The sequence below is a fragment of the Malus sylvestris genome, chromosome 14 (genome assembly GCF_916048215.2).
Source record: "Malus sylvestris chromosome 14, drMalSylv7.2, whole genome shotgun sequence".
NCBI lineage: Eukaryota > Viridiplantae > Streptophyta > Magnoliopsida > Rosales > Rosaceae > Malus > Malus sylvestris.
The window spans coordinates 12,931,406-12,943,674 of NC_062273.1; the positions used below are offsets into that span (position 1 = coordinate 12,931,406).

At 37.7% G+C, this 12,269-nt stretch overlaps 1 protein-coding gene across 1 annotated transcript; it reads right to left on the bottom strand.

The window, feature by feature from the left end:
* Positions 1-869: 869 nt before the first annotated feature.
* Positions 870-3,173, bottom strand: LOC126599381 (cytochrome P450 76A1). The gene is made up of 2 exons (XM_050265752.1): positions 2,110-3,173; positions 870-1,710 (listed from the first exon to the last, which is right to left on the bottom strand). The coding sequence occupies exons 1-2, from the start codon at positions 3,070-3,072 to the stop codon at positions 1,084-1,086; spliced, it is 1,590 nt and encodes a 529-aa protein (XP_050121709.1). The 5' UTR covers positions 3,073-3,173; the 3' UTR covers positions 870-1,083.
* Between the last annotated feature and the right edge of the window lie 9,096 nt (positions 3,174-12,269).

Here is a 12,269-nt window from a genome sequence, read left to right on the forward strand (position 1 = left end):
CAATATAACCAACACTAATTGTGGATTTGAACAAAAAATAAAACACAATATTGCTTGAACTATCCCAAAGTTATACATGAAACTTAAGAAAAGTAGGAAACACACAGAATTTTAGTTTCGAAAAAAATTGAGTAGTTATCAAACTGTAGTAAAAACAAAATTAATCATTTTTTAGAGTTTTCTAAAGAAGAATTGAAAGGTTTATGGAATCACAAACATGAAACATACATATTATTGTATTTTTGAAGTGAGAATTTAACAAGGATGTGAGTTTAGTACCTCTTGTTCGTCTAGAATTTGTTATTTTTCTGAGATTTTGATTGCGGATTCTTCTGCCATTGTGCGTAGATTCTTCTACTTGCTGCTTGTAGAAAATGGTTGGTGTTCTATCATTAATGGCGGTGGAGGGCCTTATTGAATTTTGTAATTGTCATTCTGGCTAACGGGCTTGGGTTAGCTTCATTACGGCAACTTTGGAATAACAATTTTTATGCGGGTTGGACTTTTTATGGAACCCTTGTTTTTAGTTTTTGTAGGGTTCAACATATATAATTTGTTCTTATGGTTAAAACTTAAGCTTTTTTATTAAATAATAGTTTATGATGGTTTTTAGTTAAATGAAAGTTAGTCAAAGCCTTTTTCATTAAAGCCTTCGTAGTAATTTGGAAGACTGACTCTTTGGCAGTCGTTATCGCTAATGCAGGAGCAATAAGGTGCGGTGTAAATTTGTGTGTTTGACATTTTGGTTTTGGGGTAGAGAATAAACCGATAGGTGTTTTTGGGTCCCTTGTTAGGCAGCGGACATATGAAATGAGCGTACAGAGTTGGAAAATCAAAGACTGAGATGAGATGTGTTGGATTATGCAAGAAAATCCACAAACGCTTTATCATTTGTGACCATTCAGACTAAGTAACAAGCACTGCATACATTTTTGTCACACCACCAAATAGATCGACATCATCGCATTACATTTGATACACACCTACTTATTGCATTAATTATAATGCTCATGTATTAATTAACATATTTAACAAACAAACTTATTCCAAATGACCTATTTGGCTTTCTAAATGAAAAGTGCATTAGAATCCCACATGCCCATTGTAAGGTATAGGTATAACCTTCAAAGGGACAGATTTTCTCAGTGTTATTCCCATCCTTTCAGTCATATCAATGTTCTCTGGCTTAAGCCCGCTCGGCAAAACCCAATCAAACGAGTGTAAGAGCGACCCTAGAGCCAAAGGGAGTACCCTAGAGACTAGTGGCACTGCAGGGCATATCCGACGACCAGAACCAAACGGTATGAACTCAAAATTGTGTCCTTTATAATCAACCATGTCGGGCTTCAAGAACCTCTCCGGCTTGTAAAGCAAAGGGTCTTCCCATGCCTTTGGGTCACGTCCAATGGCCCAAGCATTGACTAGAATTTGAGTGTCTTTCGGAATGTGGTGCCCTAGCATTTTGCAGGACTCCATGGCCATGTGTGGGACTAAGAAAGGGAGAGGTGGGTGGAGTCTTAGGGTTTCTTTGATGACTGATTTGAGGTATGGGAGATTTTCAATGTCTTTCTCTTGGAGCTTGTTGCCTGGAGATATGTTGCTTCTTAGCTCGGCTTGAGCTTTCTTTAGGGCTTTGGGGCTGGTTAGAAGCTCAGCCATTGCCCACTCTAATGTGCTTGTAGTTGTGTCAGTTCCAGCAGTGAACATCTCCTGAAATAATATCAAATTATTTTCACAGAAATTGAGCCTCAAAATAAGAGATTCTGAATTGGAATCATCCTCCCTCATTAATTAAAACAACTATTGTTAAGGCACATGAGCGCATACCTATGTAGGAACATATTATAGTGCTGAAACACTGTCACGTAATATACATAACTAATTTATTTCATACACGTAACATGCATGAACAACATGTTTACCCTTAGTATATAATATTAATAATAAATTAATCAGCATGTTATAGCATTGATGCATCTGTTAGTACCACATAGTGTTACTCTTATAGTACTCTTATTTTATTTTTTCATTAAAAAAAAGAATAACTGGTAGCAAGCTACGGTTATCCACCTCTTCCAAATTGCATTACACACATAGAAAGGGTCTTACAAAGACAATGACGTTGATGGTTCTTGGAGAAGTGAACCTAGAGGCCTCATCAACTCCATCACCACGGTACTCCAAAAGCACATCCAAAAAGTCCTTTGCTTTCTCTATGCCATCACATCCACCATTCTCCGTGCTCTCCATTCTTTCTTTGATAAACTCACCTGCAATTTCAAAGGCCTTTTCCACGTGGAATTGGGTGTTTCTCCTAATGCCTTGCGGGTCGAGCCACCGCAAAATTGGAAAGAAATCTGCCATATTAGGTTTCCCAGCCAACTCCATAACTTTACCTGCATGGTAAAAAAACATAGCCCCTCTCTCCGACTTTGGGTCCAATAGATCTTTGGAAAAGATGAGGTTCCCGATCAGATTAAAGGCCATCAAGAAAATGAACCTGCCCAGATCAATGCCATCAGTACTGGCACTAATTTCTGACGACGTCCTACTAGAGGCGTCCATTATGAATTGGAGCATTCCATCGATACACTTTCCACGAACACCGCGCATGGCATCGAGACGACTTGTCACGAAAAACTCTGTTGTGCACAAGCGCCTCAACATGCGCCAGTGCGGGCCATACTGGGCCGTGATCAGTGAGCCCTCGTTGCCATAGTCGCCCTTCATTGCCTCGTAAATTTTTCGACCGGCTAGGGCCACATCGTGGTTCTTGAACATTTCACGGGCCACTTGGCTGGACGAGATCACCACGGTGCTCATGGATCCTAGCCAGAGTGTCATAATAGGGCCGTGGTTGCGAGCCAACACAGCTAATGACTCGTGGGGTGGACCCAGACCCAGTTGAAATATGTTGCCCACCACAGGCCACCGTCTCGGCCCAGGTGGAAGCTGTCCGGCAACATCCTCTGAACGCCACCGTCGGAGTTGGCGTACCAATAATAATATTGCAGTTGCAACCCATATCAAAACCACCCATGTGGTTAAATCCACCACCTCGATGTGCTCCATTTTTTTGTTTATCTTTTTCAATTGTGTGTTGGTCAGTGGGAGAATTTCTATTTCAATTTTTTTGTTTTCTTTTCTTTTCCTTGCACGTTATCTCAGTGAGACAGTGTTTCTGTTATATAGTTTCTGCTTTGGTTACGTGACAAATCCAAGCAACCTACTAGCATATGAGAAAACTTGTCCTTTTTCATGAGAAGAATCTTAAATAATTTTCTATAAAACCTAATGTAATTGGATAATATATAATACTGTACGTATCTTGAAGTAATATCTCCATTTCACTGAACAAGTTATTTAAAATTCATACAATTAATAAAGCTAAACCGGTTAATCATATAAGCATTTTACTGCGAGCACAAATTTCTTCGTTAGAATATTACATTTGTTAGATTTTTGTTGTAACCTAATATCTTTTGGCAGAAACTACACAGCTAATTAAGAAGTTAATTAACATCAGAATAATGAACAAGAAAGATGCATGTGTGTTCTTGTACTCAGTGGCAAAGTCAAGACTCGTTGGGTGGAGGGGCGTAAGTTTGTGAGTCTTGGAGTTTTACACTTTGACTTTTCGAGTGTGAAATGCCTCTATTGGACTAAGTGGAATCCTACGTAGACATTTGAGCTCACTTTATATTTGTTCTCCTTTCTTACTATAATCTTATAGTACTCGTCACCACAAACGTATGAGTGCAAGCAAAACATAATTTAGATTTAAAACAAAAGGCTAGAGAGTCCTAACGACTCACTTGACACTTGTATTCCTTGCTTCTTAATTAACATTTTAGTTTTTCATATTTGCCCCTCAATTCAGCCTCATGTGCATGCATTATATGCGACTCATTTTGATGGAAGTTCTAACAAAGTTGATGAAAAGGACAACAGCTGCACGTTTTAAGGAGTTAAGGGACCAATGGTCATGGATTTTTAGTTGATAAATCATTACTCCAATTGGTCCAATTGGGTTAAAGTTGAGAGACTATTCTGACAATTTCCTCTTAAACTACCATTCATAGCCTCACTTCTTACCTAGATACTTTATCTTTCCTGATCATCTCATTTTAAATTATTTTGTTAGAAATTCTACAATAAAAAGGGATTTTAACTGTTAAACTACAAAATGAGAGTCACATCTACAAAATCTGCAGAAGTTGGTCCTCCCATGGCAGCCCATTTCCCATTCGCTATCTCCTTAATCAAGGGGACGGATTCAATTCGTCTAGGTGTGAGTATACTGGGGGACGAGTCTTCCCCTGCTATTTAGTTTTTTAATTTATTCTCTTTGAAATAAAACAACGTCATTTACCTTTTTCATTTAAATTTTCCTTTTTCCCCATCCAAACAATGTTGTTTGGCCTAGGCTTAAAAAAAAAAGAAAAAAGAACGCAATAGCGTCGCTGCAGAAAGCCAACGCAGCACTAGAGCAGGAAGACCAAAGAAGAGGGGCGGAAACCTAAGTTGTAGGAACAATCTCTGCGAGTGGAGGGCAGCCGCCCCTCCTTGCCTCTCTGCGGCTTCGCCACTGCATGTACTTCTATAGAATGGTATTGATTATGCATGTTTATATATACATATAGATTATGCGTATACATTGATTTTCAATTACAAAGGACCATTATGATCTTTTAACAAACGATATTAGCGACGAAATAATCAAACACAAGAACTCAGATATAATGATACATGATTTTTACACTTGAACTTAAAACTCTTTATGCAAATCATTACGAATTTATGATCGTATCACAACACGTCAAGGTCAATAGAAATTAAAATGATAGATTTCTTTGTTAATACAAGCAATATTATTTTCATAATTTAAACTATATATTAATGAAACTCTTTTTGTCAACCAAAAGAGGGTGAAAATTTTTTTTTTGTCTTCTACCATAACAAAAAAGTTAAGGACAATAATGTAATTTTACAAAATAAATTTCTGTTGTTTTTTGTTTAAACCTCACCTACATGTGATTGTATCCGGTCTAATTTATAAAAATAAAAAATAAACTTTTGTCCCTCTCTCCCCACTCCCACTTCTCTCTCACTCTATTTATTTTTTTAGGGAACTTTAATGAAAAGCACCCGGTACTGTTCACTTTAACGAAAAACCACATTTTTACACTAAAAAGTCAATCCTGGTACTATTCACTTTACCCTTTATTTTGTCCTTATCATTAAAACTCAAAGTTTTCAAGTCCTTTTCATTAGTTTTCCTATTTTTTTATAGCCCACTCCCACCTATTAGTGTAGATATCGATTGTTTAAAAAAAAATGTAAAATATTTCACACGTGCTTTGCGTGTGGACATGTACTAGTGTACAGTAAGGAAAGGAAAAGGGTTTAAACTTGTGACACGATGGGTAACTTTAATCACCAAGACAATACATACATAGAAAAAAATTTCAACATTAATAAAGATTGTTGTCATTAAATAGTGATTATAAGTCAAACAGATTGCGAGTGGGGTTTGGGACCACCGGACAATTGTACTATGCTATATATATAATAAAGCCTTTTCATTTTGCCAATATTGAAAGAGAGTGCATCGTCTTAGTATGTAAATAAAAATAACTATTTGATTTAAGATCCTTTTTTTTTTGTCACTTAATATTATAGTCTAGTAGTATTCATCTTTATTTGTAAGTAAGAGATATTACGTTTGATTCTTGCTAAAGAGTTATTATAAGCCAAACAGATTGCGAGTGGGTTTGGGACCACCGGACAATTGTACTATGCTATATATATAATAAAGCCTTTTCATTTTGCCAATATTGAAAGAGAGTGCATCGTCTTAGTATGTAAATAAAAATAACTATTTGATTTAAGATCCTTTTTTTTTGTCACTTAATATTATAGTCTAGTAGTATTCATCTTTATTTGTAATTAAGAGATATTACGTTTAATTCTTGCTAAAGACGAATTTGAATCATATTAATACTAACACATTATGAGGCTAAATTCACTCTTTTTCCTTAGTACAGATAATATCGTTTGTGTAAAAAAATATATATCGTATTCTTTTGTTTAGTGTAAATGAATTGATCTTATCTATTACATCCCACATCACTCAGGGAAGCGAATCATCTAAGTCTTATATGTATATTCTCATCCCTACCTAGCACGAGGCCTTTTGGGAGCTCACTGACTTCGGGTTCCATCGGAATTTCTCGTGTGAGTTCCCAGAAACAAAACTGTGAAGGTGTGGTATGGGCCCAAAACGGACAATATCGTGCTACGGTGGAGTCGAGCCCGAGCTGTGGTGGGGGCCCAGGTCGGTATGTGACAATTTGGTATCAAAGCCAATCCCTGGCTGGAAGTGTGCCGACGTCGGGCCCCTAGGGGGTGGATTGTTACATCCCACAACGTCCAAGGGAGTGGATCCTCTAACTAAGCCTTAGATGTATATTCTCATCTTTATTTAGCACGAGACATTTTGGAAGCTCACTGACTTCGGGTTCCATTGGAACTCCGAAGTTAAGCGAGTTTGTAACGAGAGCAATCCTAGGATGGGTGACCCAACATGGAAGTTCTCGTGTGAGTTCCCAGAAATAAAACCGTGAGGGCGTGGTTGAGGCCCAAAACGAACAATATCGTGCTACGGTGGAGTCGAGCCGGGAATGTGACATTATCCTTATGTCCCTCTTTTTTGCTTTGCCAATAATTTTTTTTTCTTTTAGATATGAATTTGACAAAGCCATGAAGAAAACGGCCTTTACAGCTCAGCTGGTCCCCTCCGTTAATTCACCTAATCTTTTCTTTTTTGCTTAAACTTAATTCACCTAATCTTGGCGTATGTAATGTACCTTTTGTTTTTTCCATTAATCTTCAACTGTATGCTTACTTCATTTCTTATATATCATATTACATAGTCCAGCATAAAGAATAACATTATTGGATTATTGAGTTAAATTATTAGTTGTTAAGAAAAAATTAGAACGAGAGAGTATTAAACCCACACCAGGGTGTATTCTTTTGCACTAATTGTTCCCCATAAATCCAGTTCAGTACCTTTTTTTTTTTATCAAACTATTTCAGTACTTTGTCCTTAATTATTGCGGATGTCTTAATCATACTTAAGTCACGGATGATGATAATATTTTTCCTTTCATAAAAGTCTCCATAACACTGTCACTTAGTATTATAGTCTAGTGATATTTCTTTTCACATGTAAGTAAGAGGTCTTAAGTTCGTTCTCGCCAAGACGAATTTAAACCATATTATTGCTAGTCTATTATGAGAGGAAGTTCATCACCTTTTAGTGTAACGAATATCGTTTGTTCAAAAAAAAAAAACACTATTAGAAATACTGTAATCATCCTTACTTTCACATCCACACGATACACGCGTGAGGGGAAAACATGAGTTTTAGGCTTTATCTATATTACTATGTCATCATCCCTACCTTCACATCCACACGATACACGCCTGAGAGGAAAACATGACTTTGAGGTTTATGATAATGTATAGAATAAGAAGTGTATTAATGTATATTTACTTTTCCATACCTAGGAATAATGTGGTTCAAATTTATTTTTAGCGAGAATCGAACTTAAGACCTCTCACTTACAAGTGAAGAAGAATATCATTAGATCGTAATACTAAGTGACATCATTAATTAGATTTCAAATAGGATAGAATGTGGCTCCATCACGCAATAATTTCAAGTGTGGATTTTTATTGAATTGTTTAGAAATATGACTCCTTAGAGCATCTCCAAAGGAGATGCCAAAAAAATGTCAAAAATAAATTTAAAAGCTGATGTGGCAATGTCAAATTTTCTTTTACTTCAACCCATATGTTTTTTCTTAATCAATTAATATTTGTAGAACCCACTCTTCAAAAAAATAAATAAAAACTAATTTTAATGATTTATGATTGGCGCATTATTAGGACCCACACAACAAAACACTGAAAAAATAATTGGACATCAGATTTTCTCATATGTTAAAATTGGCAGCACATAATAGATATGTCAATCCACATAGAATTGACATATCGGTTGGGGATGGTCTTAGAGGCTTTATCCAAAGGAGGACTAGTTGTGGGGCTTGTTGGACCCAAATTTGTGCACCGCCGTGTGTGGATAAAGTGCTTAAACTCAACCGCCTATAAAACAGTAAACAAATTGCGGGTGGGGGTGTGTTCTTGCCAAAGGCTCTCCAATGGTCAAGTTAGTGAATTAAACTCAAGCAGTGGATAAGAGAATTCAAGTGTGTTTAAATTATGTTACCAAAGATGAACCTTAGACGAGTGTATTTATACAGTGGGGAGATAGACCTTTTTACGATAGAATCCTCGTTTTAAGCCGAGAGAATCCTAGGTTGTAGGAATTCTAAGACTTAAAGGATGTGTCCATATCCAGGTCAAATCACGTGTCTTGCGAACAAGCATGGTCATCCAGCAGAGTCGGTAGGACTCCACCTATTACCTTGGAATAGGGTGATGGTGGCACCAGTACTTTGTCTGATCTAGCTCCGTCCAAAGCTGGTGAGTCCATGAATGGAATTCTAAGGTAATTGTATTTGGATCAACCTTACTTCAGCCTTAGAAAATCATTGTCCCATAATTACCCCTAACTATGCATCTGAGAGGCAACCCGTTCCTCTTGAGGATGGATAGTATCCAAAGACAATTCATTTTGGAGTAAGCTGAAATACGTACCTTTTGGTCTTCTATCTCCGTGTGTTGATCTGACTCTTGGTATTAACATGGGACAGTTGAGTCACTTAAATTTCTGTCATGCATCCTCTAACATCGTGCGAAATCAACCGTAATTGATGACGGATGCCTCCATTTTGTGTGCATGCTTCACAAAAATTAATCGTACGTTTCTTCAAGTGGCTTCGATCCTTGTACGCGTCAATATCAAGATAGAAAACTTTTCACATTCAACGGCAAGATCCTCTAGTGACTTGCCTTTAAATAGTTTTTCCCACTTTGAGATTTCTATAGCCATTGTCATTTTCACATCATGCAACCTCTGCGTTCCAACAAAAGCTTTCTTTCCAACCCAGTTTCGTCTGTGATCTTTCGATGTTTGGAATCCTTAAACCAAAAATATCTTTTTTTTCCTCAACAATCTCTGCCAAACAAAGCTAAGTAATTCTCAATTTAGCCATAATTCCATGCTAATATCCCTCGCTTTTTGTGATTTGTTCCATAACATTCATCCTCTTACAACACCCTCATGCAGCCCTTGCATATGGGTGGAATCTCAGTTGAGTATTAAGATTATTTAGAGGGTTCTTTGTCATTGGTTTCTTCCTTATCCTTCACTTGTGGACAACGGAAGTGACGAATCTCCATGAAGATAGTCACCATCGATGTAGTATCTTGTTCCGAACGTAGCAAGATGGGCATTGTACGCAATCATTCCTATAATAATATCTCTATCAGCACCAAGGATTTTTGCCAAGTAGCTTTCAAATTTTTCCTTTTGTCAGGGGTGATGGCTTTTCTCCCCCAAACTATTGTACCTATTTGACACCTTTTACTGGGACTTAGATAATAAACATGTGCTTGTGTGAACTTATTACTTTGTATTGCGTCTTTTTTCCTAAGTCTGATGAATCCTTCCAAATTAAACGAACTTGTAGAAATAAAATAAGCAATGGAGCAGGATACAAGTAAGTTTCTTGGCCTGAGACAGAGCTCGAAAGCCTCCTCGGTAACGTTGATTCAAAGAAACATTACCTCCCAAACTTAGCATCCATAAAGTATTCTCATCATGATATCTAGTACACCACCTTACTCTGGTACAAGGAATTCAACATTAAACCAATGAAGAATCTTTCGTTCCGTGCTTATCTATGCATTTATCAGACTTATGAATTACAAACCATATCTAAAACAACCTGCAAGAAACAAATCAATAACAACTTTTTACCTTGCCCCTGTTTTAGATCAAGGATTTCAGTACTTGCATTTCTGCTCATCCGAGTCTTCTCAAATCAGAGCTACACTCAACATGCAGTCTGATACTTCTAGGTACAGATATAGATCTTCTCCGTCAATTGGCTTGGATAGCAACGGGGGTTTAAAGATGTATTCTTTGAGCTTCGCATTGGTAAGTTTAGAGCAAGCCTTTACTTTTCTTTATCGTAGTGAAAAATGGTTGCAATTGTTAGTGGACCACGAAAGGAACCTGCTGAAGGTCGATGCTCTTCCTGTTAAGCTCTGTATTTTTTTCATGGTTCTGGTCGACATCATTTCCATGATTGCCTTAATTTGATCGGGATTGGCCTTGAGGTACCCCAAGAATTTGCCTGCTGCTACTCTGAAAGTACATTTTTCCAGATTCAACTTCATGTTATATTTTTTGAGTAAATCAAATGACTCTTGGAAGTGACTATGTGATCCTTCTTTTCTCTACTCTTGAACAACCATTCATATACATAGATTTCTATAGTGTCTCCGATCTTTTCTTTGAAGATTCGATTGACAAACCTTTGTTACATTGCCCTTGCATTCTTAAGTTCGAAGGGCATAACTTTGTAATAGTACGTGCCTCGATCAATGACGTATGATGTCGCTTCCATATATGGCTCATACATAAAGTAAGCATCCATGGTGCTTAGCAGTTCATGCCTCATGGTTGAGTCCACTAACAAGTCGATCCGTGGAAGTGGATACATATCATTTGGGCAAACTTTGTTTAAGTTCGTGAAATCCACACACATTCTCCATTTACCATTCTTTTTTTGTACTAGTACCATGTTCGTTGGCCAGTCTAAGCGGTCCACTTCAATGATGAACGTGGAATCCTTGAGTTTGTCGATCTCTGCTTCTATGATCTTACTCTGCTCTATTTCATGATTTCGCTTACATTGGATAATTGGTCTAGCAGTTGAGTCCATATGGAGCCAGTGCTAAATCAATGAGGGGTCAATCCCTGGCATGTCTTCAGCCGACCAAGCGAATATATCTTTGTTAGCCTGCAAGAAGTTAGTAAACAACTCTTTCTCAAGATTAGTTAGCTTTGATATGATTCTGGTTTTTCGCTCTGGTCTGTCAAGGTCGAGACTGATGTATACGGCATCTTTATCCACCTTCGAGTTTAGGGTACTGTCGTCTTAGAGGTTAAGATCTATTGACCTCCTGACTTTGATTGATATTTTGGTTCTCCCATGGAAGTGCTAGAACTTTGCTTCCCTTTTTAGATCATATTTATACTTTCGAAGGCACATCACTCAGACTGGGGTAACGGAGTGGAGGTTCTCCCATTGAGCGTATTAATCTCTTTTTATTTCTTTTGCCTTACTTGGAGTGGGGTAACGAAGTAGCTGATGTAGCTGGATAAGACATCTTTCATCCTATGTAACTAATTATGGTCGAGGATAGCGTTGTGAGGAGTTAGGCAATTTATCATGTGGAAGGTAACCAAGTGGTTGTAGGGCTCTGCCTAGACTACCTATTTTACTATTCCCAAGGATTTGATCGATGCCCCATTAAAGGTATGGAGGATCGTATTTCCCTAATTAATGCTATTAAGAATCCCCATCTTTTCATCAACATCTTTGAAGAGAATGCTAACTCCTTACCCATTGTCGACCAGGACCCAGCTTACTAGAGAGTTAGAGATTTTCACCTTGACGACAAGGGCATCATCGTGGGGCGAGTGAACATCTTCAAGATCTCGATCAGAGAATATAAGGATGTTGGAATCGATGGTTAGTAGTTTATTGATAGAGGCCACCATTTCTTCAAGGGTAAGGTGCTGAGGCAATTCTTTGGAGGTCAAATCGATTTAGATTGCCAATTCTCCGAAGTGAGAAATGACTTTTTTCATGTCGGCAAGTCTTGCAAGTTCTCTAACCAATGGGCTTCGTCCGACACTTTTTAGAGATAAACAGATTTCCATGACGTCGTCCTATATCTTATCAATGATGGTGGTCCCGTCATATCTTTAGTTTGTGTCATCTTGGAGGGTGACAAAGTTGTCGTCATTAACCAAGCTTTCAGACATGTCAATTGGTGTAATGGTTTGGACATGTCAGTTGGTATAATGGTTTGGCCGAGAGGAATAAAAGTTCACTCTCAATGAAAGCATCAATTGTTGGAACCAAATTCACTCACTGTTGTGTGTGATGGAAGTGCTCGAACTTGACTACCTGCAAAATATTAAACAACCATAAGCAAGCCTAGAACCCTAGGAGGGTGATTGAGCCAGCTAAAGGCATTTCGAGGGTCAAATTAGTGAATAA